The sequence below is a fragment of the Ailuropoda melanoleuca genome, chromosome 8 (assembly GCF_002007445.2).
Source record: "Ailuropoda melanoleuca isolate Jingjing chromosome 8, ASM200744v2, whole genome shotgun sequence".
Taxonomy (NCBI): domain Eukaryota; kingdom Metazoa; phylum Chordata; class Mammalia; order Carnivora; family Ursidae; genus Ailuropoda; species Ailuropoda melanoleuca.
The window spans coordinates 108,378,970-108,395,619 of record NC_048225.1 but is presented as its reverse complement, the minus strand read 5'-3'; the positions used below and the strand labels follow the sequence as shown (position 1 = coordinate 108,395,619).

At 35.2% G+C, this 16,650-nt stretch overlaps 1 protein-coding gene across 3 annotated transcripts in view; it reads left to right on the top strand.

The window, feature by feature from the left end:
- CDC73 (cell division cycle 73) overlaps positions 1-16,650 on the top strand; it is a 181,618-nt gene that overhangs the window by 104,972 nt on the left and 59,996 nt on the right. For 2 of the 3 annotated variants that reach the window (XM_034667174.1, XM_002923385.4), the window contains one exon: positions 809-11,346. The exons of the other annotated variant lie outside the window; for it this stretch is intronic. In XM_034667174.1, coding sequence (XP_034523065.1) covers positions 809-819 — 11 coding nt within the window. In that variant the 3' untranslated portion in view covers positions 820-11,346. Of the gene's footprint in view, positions 1-808; positions 11,347-16,650 lie in introns of those variants that run through there. 3 annotated transcript variants of the gene reach the window in all.

The following is a 16,650-nucleotide window of genomic DNA, read 5'->3' as shown; positions in this document are numbered from 1 at the left end:
CCAGTAGATAATTAACAGATATCTTTGTTATATTGATTTTAGAAACAGATGGAGAAAGGGTGTGTACCTGGATAGAAAGAACAGTAAACTCTGAGTCAGAAGACCTAGATTTTAGTTCTGATTTTGTGATCTGGCTCTAATGAACTGTGACCTTTCTGAACCTTGTTTTCTATCTATCCAAGGGGCTTGGATTAAGTGATCCCTATAGTTTTTGTTTTGTTTTGTTTTGTTTTGCATCAAAAGGTCACTGACTGGATTTGTTTTGGGTAGCTTGTGAAAGGAAATCAGTTTTTGAATTTTTTTACTTTTTTATTTTTTTAAAATTTTAATTACTTTTATAAATAGGATTCTTAAAGCCCTTTTACAGTAACATCAGTTTTGTAATTGGAAAAATTTAAGAACAGCATATGATCACAGTACCACTGAATTTATTCTTGTTGAGGTGCTCTTTAAAAATCTGTCGCTTTCTTGGTGTAAGTCTCTTGCTGAATATTAAGGGTTTTCCAAAGTCAGAGGTGACTGAGGTAACCCAGTGATTATAATTGATAATATATTAAAGAGAAACATTTATTATTCCAGCCAGAAGCTCTGAGATTATAGAATTTAATAAGAGGAATGTTTCTTCTGGCTTCAGAAATTCTTATTCTGTATTTCCAAAGTACAGTATCAGGTTTCCAGTTTTTTAGAAAACAAAACATCCTGTTCACTTTTGAATTTTAAGTTTAAAAAAATGTTAACTTATTTTTACATTTAATCTAAAAATTCTACAATTCCTGTAATCATTATAACCTATTATATTATTTTTCAGGTACATGGTAAAGCATAAATCCCACTTGAGATTCTGAATTTTACTTGGTTTCCCCTTTTTCTGGAGATCTGGATTAAGAAGCATGGATATACCTTGACCTAAAGACTGAGACTCAAGCTTTATGAATTTATCAAGAACTTACAAATGAAGAAGGTCACAGATCGATCTTTTATAAGACCTTATTTGATGCTTTATGCTTCAAAGGGATGATGCTTGTCATCCATATAAGCAAACTTTTTGGCTTACAACTATTTTTTTAATATTAGCCTTCTAGTCTGTAATGGAAATTGTATATTTTGATAGAAGTTTTTTCTCCGTTGGTTAAATTAGCATTACTTAAAATTTGTTTCTTTAGAAAATAAATACAGGTTATAAATGTGTGTATATTTATAGGTTATAAGGCTCTCTAGGCCATCTTGCTTCTGATTTTTCATTGCTCTATAATTCCTTTTATTGAAAATACTATGTTATGAATGGTATTAAATTTTAGTCTCTGGAACTTCCAAAACTAGCAAAGGGATGTGACTATTTTGAATTAATCAGAATGTCAACTGTATGTATACTATACCTATACTTATTCTTTATTTAAAAAAGAATAATGAAAAATCAAGAACAATTCTTCAGCTTTGGTTGAACTGTTCAGCCTTTTCAAGACTTCTTTACTTAAAATGAATACATTTAATGAATGTACATTCTTCTCACTGACTTTGGTGATTTTAAAACTTAGAATGATATATTTCTATCTGTGCTATCTTTCCACTTGAGAAATCTCAAAACACAGATTAAAAACCTGATAGGCTATAGTACATTTTATTTTGGGAGCCAGAGTATGTTTGGGGGAAGGAAATGTATTATTCCTACTGCAGTGTAACTTTAACTTTCTTTTCTCATAAGTTCACCTTTGATTCTTACTTTATATGTATGGCATAGGATTTTGAGTCTTCTGTTTCTAGGCATGTTGATCTTGGAGTTCTTATCTTCCATTATCCCTAAATATTGATAAACTCCCCCAGACACCAAAGAACACATTTGCTTAATTAAGTGTCTGAACAGAAACAAGATAAAAACACTGGTATTTTTATGTGCGTGTTCAATATCGTATAAAATATAAAACCTATATTTTAACTTAGTAAAATATTTTACTACTTCTGTACTTTAGAGCGTTGCATCCAAGGTACAAATGAATGAGCATTTTCCTTGAATCTTGATTTCACCTTTTATTACTTAAAAGCAACTTGGAACCTCTACTCCGTTAGAGAGTTTTTGCCACTAGAATCATTGCTAATCATTCATCTTGTGTCATTTTTTTCTCCATTTTCCCCCCCAGTGATCTCTTTAGATCAACTTTTTTTTTTGATAAACGTTTAGCTCCTTCTTATGTTATGCTGACATTACCTAGCCTCATTTTGAAATTTAATGCTATCATAAAAATGAGAAGCACTTATTATTTATTTTTAAAGTAACCACAAAAGTCCATACCAATAGTGAATAGAAAAAGTATTTATTCATATGGAATTCACTAGGTTCTTAAGAAAAGCAGTCAGCATTTTAAATTATTAGAGTTTAGGATATTTATAAGGTTTGAACAGATTCTACCCCCTTTCTTCCTTTCTTTGCATCCTCTCTTCATGAAAACAAAAGAGAACGCAAATTTGTTCACCTTAGAATTTCTCAGCATATAAACTGTTTTCAAAATAAATTATGTATTGTATAAACTTTCTCCATGATGAAATCGTCGAGGACTAGAATCTGTGACATTTTAATGTAAGGTTACTTGTTAAGACTACTACAAGTGGACAAGAACTACCTTTTATGAAGATTTTTAGTATTTATACTTATGTCATATATGAAATTTACTTGATACAGAGTGTGGTTAAAATTGGGAACATCTACTTTAAACAGGGTTTATTTTTCTATCTTGAATTTGCCTTATGTATATTCAAAGGCTTCTGGAAATACTGTAAAGGAACATTAGGAAAAGTACAAATATGCTATACTGTGTATTTTAAAATCAGACCCTTAGTATGTGCTTATTTTCTTTTTCCTATTTCAGTAGTTCAGTCCCTTATTTAGGTCCAGGTAATTAATAGCCCTTAATTTCAAAAACAATTTTTTTCAGCCAATCATTATCTCATGACTCCCAGGTCCTATGGCAGCACCTATCACTGTGCCTTGCACATAGTAGGCATTCAGTAAATTATTTATATGCATGAATTGATCTTTTCAGTGTGACTGATTTATTACAAAAAGTACTTTGACTAGGTCTTGGAGTTTGAAAATACAGAATTACAGGGAATGAAGAGGTATGCACAGATATTTTAATGGAAATGAGGTATACATTAATAAACTTGACTTACTTGTAAGTTACTGTTAACTGGAGACACCCTTGTCTTGTCCCACTGGTAAAAGAAAATTCCATTTCTTCATTCATAAGACCCTCTTCTGAGTCAGGTAACATTAAGAAGCTTGTAGGTTTCAGTCAGTCACTCTCAACCCTTACTGCACGTTAGAATCATATGGGGGACCATTTAAATATACTATTGACTGATTGCTGATTTTTATTTAATTTGGGCTGAGACCTGATCATCAGTATTTTTCAAAAGTTTTCTAGGTAATTTCATGTTCAGAAAGGATTGAGAATCACTGATTTAATTTGTTATTGAAAACAATGCCAGTATTAGATGTTGTGTTCCCTCCTCCTTACCTCCCTTCCTCCTCTTCTCTCCTCTTCTTTCTTCTTCCTTCTTCCTTTCTTTTCTCTTTTTTTTTCTTTCCTGCTTTTTTTTTTCTTTTGGTGACCACCCTTTACCCTAGACCATCCCCCTTATTGATGCTATTGGCTTATAGTTCCACATGACAAATTCAAGTCTTATTTATTTAATATAGGAGTATTTTGCTGTTTAATATTTAAACAATGTTTTTAATATATTTCATTATAAACTAGTATAATAGTTTATGATTTGTTTCCCATGTGTCCATATCTTTTACTAACTTTTTTTTTAACAGCAGCATGACAACAATCCATACAGAAATAACTAGTTCATAATGAGGAAAATTTCATAATTAATTTTTAAGGTAGAAGAAAGTAAAGTATTAATTTCTTATCTGCCATGCAGAATTAGAGTTTGTTTATGAAAGGAAAGAGGCATACTTTTTAATTGGTCTGCCAGAAAAGTAAAAGTAAATTATTCATTTAATTAAAATTCATTATCAAACATTGAAGGAAATATTTTTCCTGAATAAAAATTTGTGTGACTCCTAACAAAGTTAAAGCGATACATTCTTTTTTGGAGGGTGGGGAAGGGTTCTTTAGTTGCCATATTTCTTACTATATAACAGTTCCATTGTATTGGTATTAACAATAGAAATGATGATAGGATATACATATGTGGCCAGAAATAGTGCCAGTTTGTCAGATAATGATTATCTGAGTCTTAATTGTTGAACCAATTAGTTTATAAAACTTTTTGAGACCAACAGGGCATTTTTTTAAATATTATAAAAGCTAATCAAAATTAAAACATGAAAAATAAATTTAATTACATGAGCCTTAATATACTTGACTGAATTTTTATTCATTTGGATTTGATAATCAACTGATTACCCTAACCATAGTAAATTAACTTTATAAAAGGACAAATGACTGAATTTGACTTAAATTAAGAATTGGATTAGGAATTTTGAGATGCCATGTCCTGTATCTTCTGGCCTGTCCATTGCCACATTTGGCTGTTTTGTGGTGCCAGCATGGTTTCTATATTAATATGTTGGAATAATTAAGAAAAAATTGAAAATGTATAATAGGTGTATAAAGAATTATATTTAGTAAATGCATAATAGGCAATAATACTTTCAAGTCAGCGATCTGTTTGGGCTTATATGTATTATTTTAGGTAGTGTTTATTAGAGTATCTTGGGAGTTATAAATGTATGGCATTTAAATACATAAAGCTAATGAAATTTTATTGCCAAAATTCAAAAAGTGGGGTGATACTATATCAAATTTAAGTAAATGATGTATCTGAGAATTTTGTTTGCTACTGAATTCCCTTTCTATCCAGTTTAAGTTTACTCAAAGTTACTTAACTTCTAAGATTGATTATAGTGCTTTATATATAATGTAGTTCACTTACATGGTGTAGGCACTATAAATGATCGTTTAGCCACCAGTTTTTATTATTTCTCAAGCAGAGTGGTTCTTGAATGGAACTTAAATTTGGGCCATGTGACCTGATAAAATGTTCTAGTCATTCTTACTCCATTTCAGTGGATTTTTAAATTTCAAGTTTAATTGTAAATAAATATTTTGTAGTACTTCAATAGTTTTGGGGACATTCCCACCCCCACTTCTACCCTGCTCTTCATCCCTCCAACCAAAAAATCGCATTCAACCAAGATTACAGAGACTGTATTATGGAGTAGGATGTGGATGATGACTGTCTTTCCATAAAAGGATTTATGAGATTTTTTTAGGCATAGTATTTCTGTTTTGAAAACAGATGCGAGTTTTCACTTTGAAAACTAATGAGTTAAGTACATTTACAGTCTTCTGTTAATGAGTTAAATAATGTAGAGAATCACAGTTCTTCCTAAAAGTAACAAGCCACACGCTCTACTGAACTTAGTTTGCTTATGGTTCAATTTACTGTATCCTTATTGTTGTAATAGAATTAAGAATGTATCTGGTAAATTACATCATCTTTACAGTTGGAGTACCCTGATTTTAACATTTTACAGTTTGAAAACAAACTGTATTCCGCATATGATCAAATCATTAACAGCATCATCTTATTGGTTGTGCCAGTGATAATGTGTGACTTTTTTGCAACGAAATTTCTTTAATGAAAAGCTTAATGGGCCCTGTTCAAACTTAATTTCTATTCAGTTCATAAGTGCCCACTAAATATGTATTTTATCCTGCTCTTCTGTTCATTTGATCATCTGCTCTTAGGCAGATGAGCATTCACATAATTAAAATAGATACAGCATGAGTTGTAAATGCTGTTGGATTTTTTTTTAAGGCTCAAAGGTGCTAGTATATAACAGCACATTGCCAAATAAGCTTCCCCCCCCCTCTCATTTTCTAAAACACTTTCCATTTTTATTTAATTGTGTAATGATCAGGTGTTTATGGTGGCTTGGAAGACTTCCTCTTAATTTTCTTCAATGATCATAAAAAACATAAAAAGTAGTTCTAGAGAAGGCTGTGCTGTTGAGTCTGTCATAATTATTTGTAGCTACTTTGTCACAGAATTATAGTTTATAATTAATTCATCCAGAGAATGTTGATTTATATTACATGACTAATGTAAGTAGGACTCAGGCTATGTAAGAAAGAAGAAATCATAGATTCGGTTAATCACACTTGAATATTTTTTTTTTTGGACTGTACTTCATTTACCAAAAATTTCAAATGGAAACACATTGGGTTATACAACATTCACTGTGATAAAATGTGGTAATTTATACTCACAGAAGAACTGCATTCATGGAGTTTACCATGTTAAAAATGTAAATATGGTAATGGCATCAATTTCTCTTTTTAAAATTGTTAATATAAATATTTTTTCTTTAAAACGGAATAGTTTGAAATTTTATCAGGTTGGTGTGTGTAATGGTTGGGGAAGATCAAATGAGCTTGCTCATGGCTTATTCAATTATTTTAGCTCAATTGGGCATCACTAATGTTTATGGCCATTTTGACTGTAAAACAGTTTTAAAGTATTTGTATTCTTAGTTACGTGGTTTTATTTCATAATACACCATTGAGTACAAAAAGGAAGTGTAAGGGTTACTGATGAAATAAACTGGGAGGCATTAATGTAGTTGATGTAGGAATTTGAGGAGAAAGAAGAAATTAAATGCGAATTCCAACTCAATGGGAAAAAATGGTAGTAGGATTTGGGCAGTGATGTATCTTTGTTTAGACATAAATTTAAGTGAAATTAGGCAAATCTGTGGTGTGATTTTTCTCCAGCAGTGTTTAGTGGCTTGATGGCAGGTGTAGAGAAAGCAAATTGATTTTCAACTTTTGATGGAAGTAGAAGCAGGCCAGGGAGGTGAAGGTATTCACAAGTGATGATTATAGTACCAGAACATGGAATCTAAACTCTTCAAGGAATAAATGAGACAAAGGAGGTGGTGGGTTGTATGAAATTGGGGCTGACCCATGAACCGAAAACTTCAGTGATGAAATGAAGCTAAAAGTAAGTCTGAAAGAGAAGAGAGGATGGGGTATTTGAAATCAAGATTTCAGAGGTGATATGATATGGATGAGGAAGAGTCAAGACCTTGGAAGTGACTGAGATAGGAGAAGAGTTCTTTGGAGTCAAAGATCTGAGACCACGTTTACTCATGTGAGTGTTAAAATAACAACGACAAGTATAGGGGTGGCCAGGAGGATAGCCACAGGCTGGTGACTCAGGTCGATGGCAACAAGAAAATTGTAACTGGATAGCATGAGCTTTAAAGGATCCATGCTCAAAATCATTGGCATTGTGTCAAGAGATCAGTGATCAGTACATTTAGGTATTTTAGGATTTTTTAAAAGGTATAGATCATTTCACTGCCCCCTCTTTTTTTTTTTTTAAATTATGTGCTTGTTCCATTAGCACAGATCATGAGGGCTTTTATTGTAACTAAGTGTAAATCCTCTCTGACAGCCTTTCTACCTTCTCTGAGTCTTGTTTTCCCCAATTTGCTCCCACATTAGGCTAGTTCTTGTACTCTTTGCCTCTTCTGTAGCACAGTGATAACTGGGAGTGGATAGAATTCTTTGTTGGAAGACCTGAACACCCCTCTGTTGTGAGGTTTCATAATATGCCCAAACTGAGATCACTCCTAGTTTTATGTACATCTCATTTCTGAGGGAGAACATCATGAATGGTTCCCAGAGTGGCTACAGGGTGCTAGAAAAAAGGAATACCTGGAAGTACTGGTAGTTGGAAAGGGTTTGTCACTGACATTTCTATGGGCATCTTCTTATTTCCTCAGTTTGTTTTGTTCTAGATTTTGGATGAGAATTCTTGGAATGTCAGCTTTCTTTTCCAACAATGAGGTGGGTTAGATGTTATTTTGAGTCTAATTTAAATCTTACCTGAATCTAATTCTTTCTTTGGTTTCCTTGTTAACATGAGGTGGTGTGTGTCTTTTCTTGTTTGGTGGCTGATGGCTTACTGTTTTTCCTTTTTTGTCACTCCCCTAACAATTCTTTAGTTGTTAAGCGTGATGGAGCTATGATCATACTTACTTCATTGTCTTCACCCAGAAGTGACCTTACCTATTCTTGAGGAAACAAGCCATGGAATTCTCGGTACTATATCTCAAAAACATGTGCATATAATAAGCATCCTTTCTTTCCTCCTATTACAAATGTCTGTCACCCATCACGGACTTGTCTATCCATACGTGTTCTCCTACAACCTCCTCCACTGTCATTAGTTTTGCCCTATTACTGTTTCCTCTCTAGTTTGTGTCTTCATCGTGTCACCACCCTGTACTTATCCCTTCCACCCATATTTAAACTGGGTTGCACCTTTCATCTTAAACAGGGTTCTAGGGAGGTGGCTTGAATATGAGCACCTCTCAAAGATTCATGGAGTTAGAGGAAAAGAGTGCAGTCCACATGTGTGGTACTGCGAAGACTAGCTTCAGAGTACCTGCGGGGCTACTGCATGGTGGGCTCTCAGTTCCTGTTTGTATGTGTCCTGGCAGCTTGCTGGTTAGCACATCCTCAGCCCACAAAAGCAGTGGTAACTGGCTTGCTTGTATTGCTCATGGGTTTATTGCCACTCAGACTGTAGGAGTTTGACTTGTGCTAAATGGTGAATGAGTAGACAAGTGAAAATAGTCTCGAGAAGTCTAAAAATAAATAAATAATAGAGAAAATTCAGAAGTGGTTGGTGGTGAAAAAGAATTGCTAGTGGAGATAGATGACAACTTTAACTTTGAAAAAGCACATGAGGAAAGTCACAGTGTAAAGTAAACTTTCTATAAATTAAAAGCCCAACACATTAAAATGTAGTAAAAGAGGGAAATGGCCATTTTTGAGGACCAAATTAACGGCCTAGAATTTGTGCAGTAGTAGTTCTCCCTAGAAAAGCAAAACCCAAAGACCTGGAGGTTGTAGTAAAAATGAAAACACCTTAAAGAGAAGTTTAGGATATTTAATGTGAACAAGTGAAGAACCATAAGGAAGAAAAAAGGAAACAGACTTATGAAAACAATTCGTAAATACTAGAGGAGAATTTCACTGGTTTGAAAGGGTTCTTGCTCTATAGGTTCCATGTAACATCAGGGGGAATAAAAGACACCTAGGCAGACATTTCATTCAAATATTTATTGTCTACTTCATGGCAGTGGTAAGCACTGTTTTAGTTGCGGGGATTCAGGGTGAACAAAAGCATTTCATGCCCTCGTTCAGTAGGAAGAGGTAGACAATAAGAAAACAACTAAATGTATCAGATGTGAATAAGTGATACAGAAAAAAATAGAGTGACTAACAGTGTTGGGATAAGGTAGAGGCAATACTTAACTATTTTATACGGGTGGTCAGAGAACGTTAAGGTGACATTTGAGCAGCAATTTGGAGGAAGTGAGGGAACCGACCTCATAAATATCCAGGGAGAAAGTACTGTAGGGAGCGAACAGGAAGTTTAAAAATCCTAAGTATCATAGCTGCGACTCAAAGACTGGCAGGGAGGCCCCTTGGGTAGAGCTAAGGCAGCAAGAACAGTAAGAGGTGAGTGCGGAGTGGCAGCAGGGAACAAGATTATGTGGGGCTTTGTAGACTATTGTAAAGCCCTTGGCTTTTATTCATTGGTACATATGGGAAGCCACTGGAGAGTTTTGGGGCAGAGGAGTGACCTCATGTGACTAGTTTCAAGAGTCACAATGCTGTTGGAAAATAAGACTGAGGAGTAAAGGCAGAAGCTGGGAGACCAGCTTATTAGATATTTCAGTAATTAGGTAAAATCATGTGGTTATTGGTGGAGGAATGACAACTAGTCAGGTTCTGGAAATATTTTGAAAGTAGATGGATTGGGTGTGGTGTAATAATAGAATCAGCAATCAGGTTTGTTTTTTGTTTTTGGCTTTTGCCTAAATAACTGGAAAGATGGGGTTTCTGCTTACTATTTTAGGAAAGAATTGTATAAGGGTCAGATTTGGGGATGGTAGCAGCTTAGGGAATCAGGAGTTTTGGGCAATGTTGAGTTTTAGATGCTTAGTAGACATGCAGGAGGAGATACTCAAATTCTTTAATTTCAGGATAAAGAGAGGGATTTATAAAGGAAAAAACAAACCTCCAAGATTTAGAGAATGACTACAACTAAGTCTGTTTCCCAGGTGAGACCATTTATCTTGAAGCTATGCAAGGATCCAAAGAGTTTATCTCCCAGGTAACCTCAGTTGAGGAAAATGCACATTACAACTTTCAAGAACTTCAAACAAATGACAAATTAAAGACCTGTGTTCTGTGGTAGAGTGACTGGAAATTTGTACTGTTCAGTGATAAATAAGTATTCTTCAAGAGGGAAAGACATACTACCTGGAAAATCTCACATCATTAATTTAAGTACTAAGCTATCTCAGCAAAACCGGAAGTGAGGCCTGAGCAGGGAGTAAAGAGGGAAAGCACTCTAAATTTCTCATTCCTGATGAGAAAAATGATTTTATAGAAGATGAACAACACTTGTTCTTACAACTAATCAGAAGTTCTATATTTTTGACAACTTTTTTTTTTTAAGATAGTATTTATTTATTTGACAGGAGAGTGAGCACAAGCAGGGGGAGTGGCAGAGGGAGAAGGAGAAGCAGGCTTCCCGCTAAGCAAGGACCCTGAAGCTGGGCTTGATCCCAGGACCCTGGGACCATGACCCGTGCTGAAGGCAGACGCCCAATGGACTGAGCCACCTAGGTGCCCCAACAAATAACTTTCTAAAACTCACTAAAGCACTTTGGAATATTTAGAAAAAACAAAATATTGTATTAAGATTTTGGAAATTTTTAAATAGGTCAGGAAATTATTTCCAAGTTGTTAAATTGTGAAGATATGGACATTTTGATAGGTATTATACTTATGTTTTCAGCTGCAAAAGCACAAAATAATAAAATTTTTTCAATAATCATTTTTAAAATGTTCTTTCCATAGCACGATTTTTTCCCGGCAATAATTACTTTCTTGTTCATTCAAAGACTTCTGATCATCTGACTTCATAGTAATTTCTAACCTTGTTACTTGACAAAGAGCTAATTTAGGTTTAAGAGAAAGGTCAACTCTGTCATTTTCTTGTTCCCACTTGCTTTCATTATTACTGTTATCTTTAAGGTGTTTTGTTTTTCTGAGATCTCTCTATGCCGCTTTTCCATTTTGTAAAGTATAAAGTGTTGTCTGTCACCCTATGCTGGATGAGGGAATGAGAATTTCACTGTCAGGTCTTTTTCTTCCCTCAGTTCACCTTGTACTGTATACAGATCAAGTGAAGGCATCTGTGTCAATTCATATATAAACTATTAATAAAGCTTAATTTAACTGCAAATATATATTTTAGTGTCTTCTTCCCACACCCGACTAAATCATCTTGCATGCTCCCTGGAGTATGTATGCCCTACTTTGGAGACCAATAGCATTAAGTAAAAATGTTTTCATACAGTATTTATCAAATAATGGTGTGTGGACCAGGAGCATTAGCATTTCACAGAGGGGGTGACTGTGTGATTGTTCTAGTACAGATTCCTTGACCTTTATTTCAAGTTTACTGAATGGGTTTTTGTGGGATAAAGCCAAAGAATCCACATATTTAACAAGATTCTCAAGTGATTCACAGATGCACTATTTTGAGAGTCATTGACTTTGAAAACCTGAAGCCAGATTACGTTTTCAACCTCATCAAATGCTTCCCTCCCAAATATTTAGGTCCAGATATACTGCTTTGCAGTCTTTCAACATGCCATCCATTTTCATAGCTCCATGCCTTAATAAATGTTCCTTTTCCTGCCTAGAATATGTGTTCTTATCTCTCAAGACAGTTTAAATTCACACTTGTAAAATTCACATCTGTACTTACCAAATAACGCATTTGTGTTTTTGTGATTTCTGCCCATTATGAGCAGCATAAGGTATCTGCCAATGTTAGTCTTGTCGCATTTGAGAGAAAAATCCGACCATACTTAATGCTCTTAAAACCAATTGAACAGAGATCTGTTTGCATCAATGTCATCTATGTTGATTAAGAACGGACAACCATTTCCCACATGATATCTAACTCCCTTTAAAACCTTAAAGAAATCTACCTATATGAGGATTATCACAGAGATTGTCTCGGAAAAAATGAAACAATAAAATGAAATCTACATGAAAGACTAAACAAAAGTATACCAATACCTATGGGGCGCCTGAGTGGCTCAGTCATTAAGCGTCTGCCTTCTGCTCCGGGCGTGATCCCGGAGTCCTGGGATCAAGCCCCACATCAGGATCCTCCACTAGGAGCCTGTTTCTTCCTCTCCCACTCCCCCTGCCTGTGTTCCCTCTCTCGCTGGCTCTCTCTCTCTCTGTCAAATAAATAAATAAAACCTTTAAAAAAAAAAGTATACCAATATCTAATAAGGAGTATTTCCATTTTTCTTCTGTATGTTTATAGCACCAGGGCACTGTACTTAATCATATTTCAAGATGGTAAGGTGGACCAGTTATCAAGTTACTGTCTCTAAGCTCCAAATCCACCCTTCTTTGCCCTGTTTTGTAATGTTGAAACCAGACCCTGTACAGATTTCTCCTGCACAGGCTTGATGTTAGGCTGTCACTGAAGGAACAACATAAAGCCATAACGGAGGAGTTTCCTTTTCTGTTTCTGGTGTGCTGTGTTTGACTTTGCTGCCCCCAGCAGCAGATTAGCGTGCAGAAGGTCTGCGAGCACCCATTCAACAGCCTTCATAGATCACCTGCAGCCTCCACCTTCCTGAAAGTTATTTGCTCAAGGGAACAGTTCCTGAAGACCAATTGTGACCTACCCACAACCTGCAGGTACTGCACCACCTGATGAGGTGCTCCAACTAGGCCAGCTCCACCTTCCCACAACTGATGGTCCATCTTCCTATGTGAGCCATGCCCTCTCCAGTGAGTTCGGACTCACTGGGGTAAGGGTGGGGAGTGGGTGGCTCTTATAAGTTCTTACTTTGTTTTTTATTCTCCCACCACTATAGAAGGAGTAACTTCTTTCTAATTTCTATAATTATTAGAATAATCTTCAACCACCTTTTATTAACTGTTCTGTATATTTCATTTTCTCTATCAATATTACTGATGACCGCATCAGTCTCCTGTCTCCTGATTGGATTCTGACTGATGTATGGGGGTATGCTGCTCATGAGAGGTTTCTTTGAGAGTAAGGAATAAACTACTTCCTAGAAGCTGTGTTGCATCAGGAAGCACCCACCATGTGTTAGAATTATGGTTTACATAAATATTTGAAATTTCAGAAAAAGCAAATGAGAAAAAAGCAACACTGTGGTGAATGTGTGGAAGCAAGTGAGAGAGAACGATTTGATAGAGTTTTGGTGGCTGACCTGATTGAAACCATGGTGGTGATCGTGGGAATCATTAGATCAATAAATATAAGTTTATTCACATGCTACAAAAGAATACAAAAGGAGGTGATAACTGTGTCCAGATTCCTGGGAACCTTCCAGAGCTATTTTGCAGATAAATGGTCTAATATATAAACCCCTCTCTCTCTCTCTCTTTTACATATTTAGCGTTCTTCTGCATTTTGCTTTGTTCACCTAGTAGTGTATCTTGGAAATCACTATATGTTCAGTTTTTTTTCTGTCTCACTCAATTTTTTTTTTTAATTGAAGTAAACATCATATAGTAAATATCATTTTCCTTTGGCCGCGTACTGTCCTACCATGGCTGTGCCAACACTGTGGAGGGATCTCTGGGTTGAGTACAATTCTGTACCATTATAAACAGTGTTGCAGTAAACATCTGTGTACATATATATTTGTACATGTATAAGAGTGTACCTTAGATAAATTACTAAAAGTGACATCACTGACTCAGAGATCATGTATTTTTTAAACTTTTTATTTTGAAACAATNGAGATCATGTATTTTTTAAACTTTTTATTTTGAAACAATTACAGATTCATAGAAAGTTGTAAAATTACTAGAGAGGTCCTAGGTCTCCCTTACCCAATTTCTCCCAATGACATCATCTTACATAACTATAGTACAATATTAAAACCAGGACATTGATACAGCCTATAATCTTATTTAGATTTCACCAGTTTATATATGATTTTATGCAATTTTATCACAAGTAGATTTGTGTAACCACCACCAAAGACAAGATGCAAAACTGTTCCATCAGTGCAAAGATCCTTTGTGCTACAACCTTTATAGCCACACCCACAATGCCCCCTTCTCCATCTCCCCATTCCTGCTCCTGGTAAGCAATTAATCTTCTCTCCAGTTCTATAATTTTGTCATTTTGAGAATACAGTAGAATCTTCTTATCTGCGGTTTTACTTTGTTCAGGTTACAGTTACCCATGGTCAACAGCTGTTTGGAGGGAGATAATCCTCCTGACCATGTTGTCAGGAGGTCAGTAGTATCCTAACGCTATGTCACAGTGCCTGTGTCATCACCTCACTTCATCTCATCACGTAGACTTTTTATCATCTCACATCATCACAAGAAAAGGGTGAGTACATTACAGTAAGCTAGTTTGAGAGACTACATTCACATAACTTTTATTACAGTGTATTGTTATAATGGTTCTATTTTATTTTGATACTAAATAATTGTTCTCTGTTTTTAGTTGTTAATCTTTTACTGTGCCTAATTTATAAATTAAACTTGATCATAGGTATGTATGTATAGGAAAAAACAATATATATGGGGTTCGGTACTATCTCTGGTTTCAGGCATCCACCAGGGGTCTTGGAACTTATCCCCCTCAAATAAGGGGAAACTACTGTCTTATATAAAAGGAATCATGCAACATGTAACCTTTGAGATTGGCTTTTTTCATGCAGCGTAATTCCTGTGAGATCTATCCAGCAGTTGCATATGTTAATAGTTGTTTCTTTTTATTTCTGAGTAGTGGTCCATGATATGGATGTATCACCATTTGGTTAACCATTCACCTATTGAAGGGTGTTAGGCTGTTTCCATCATTTGGCTATTGTAAATAAATCTGTGAACATTCATATACACATCTTTTCTGGGATAAATGTCTAAGAATATGGTTGATGGGTTATATGGTAAGTATATTTTAGTTTTTTAAAGAAACTGTCAAACTGTTTTCCAGAATGATGGCACCATTGTACATTCTCACTAGCTGTGTATGAGAGATCCAGTTTCTCCACATCCTTGCCTGCATTTTGTATTGTCATGATTTTTTAGGAGTTTAACTGTTTTAATAGATGTGTAGTGCTGTATCTTAATGGTTTTAATTAGAATGGTCCCAGTGGCTAATGATGTTGAACGTATCTTCAGGTACTAATTTGCTATCTGTATATTCTCTTTGGTGAAGTGTGTGTTCATATCTTGCCCATTTTTAAATTTGATTTTGTTTGGTTTTTTTTAACTGTTGAGTTCTTTATACAGGCAGTTCTCACTTTTCACGGTTCTAATACACATGACTTTTTTTTTTTTTCTTCTTTGGAGCAGTTCTTTTTTTCCCCCCACTAACATTATTGATATATATTTGACATGTAACATTGGGTAAGTCTAAGGTGTATAATATGATAATTTGATACATGGATGTATTGTAAAATGTTTACTACAATAAGATTAGTTAACATATCACATAATTACCTTTTTTGTTATTGTTATGGTGAAGTTTCAGATCTACAGTCCAAGCAGCTTTCAAGTATGCAATACACTATTATTAACTAAAGTCACCCTACTATATATTAGATCCCCAGAACTTACTCCTCTGGAAGTTTGTATGCTTTGGCCAACATCTCATAATATCTCTCACTGCCTAGTCCCTGGCAACCACCATTCTACTCTCTGCTTCTATGAATTTGGCTTCTTTAGATTCCTCGGGTTTTTTTTTCTTTTTTTTTTTTTAAGATTTTATTTATTTATTGGACAGAGAGAGACAGTGAGAGAGGGAACACCAGCAGGGGGAGTGGGAAAGGAAGAAGCAGGCTTCCGACTGAGCAGGGAGCCCGATGCGGGGCTTGATCCCAGGACCCTGAGATCATGACCTGAGCCGAAGGCAGACGGTTAATGACTGAGCCACCCAGGCGCCCCAGATTCCTCATTTAAGTGAGATCAGACAGTATTTGTCTTTTTCTGACTTTTTTCACTTAGCATAATGCTCTCAAGGTCCAGCTATGTCACAAATGATAGGATTTCCTTTAATTTTATGGCTAAATAATATTCATATACCACATTTTTATTTGCTTATCCATTGGTGGACATTTCAGTTGTTTCTATGTCTTGGCTATTGTGAATAATAGTGCAGTGGACATAAGAGTACCGATATCTCTTAGGGTTAGTGATTTAGTATCCTTTGGATATGTACCCAGAAGTGGAGTTCCTGGATCATGTGGTAGTTCTGTTTTTAATTTTTTAAGGAATCTCCATACTGTCTATAGCTATAGGAGCTGCTCCAGTTTACCCTATTCCTACCAATAGTGGGCAAGGTTCCCTTTTCTCCGCATTCTTACCACACTTATTATTTCTTGTCTTTTCAATAATAGCCATCCTAACAGGTGTGGGGTGACATCTTATTGTTTTGTTTTGCATTTTCCTGATAATGAGCAATCTTGAGCACCTGTTCATGTATCTGTTGGCCATTGGTATATTTTCTTTGGAAAAATGTTTT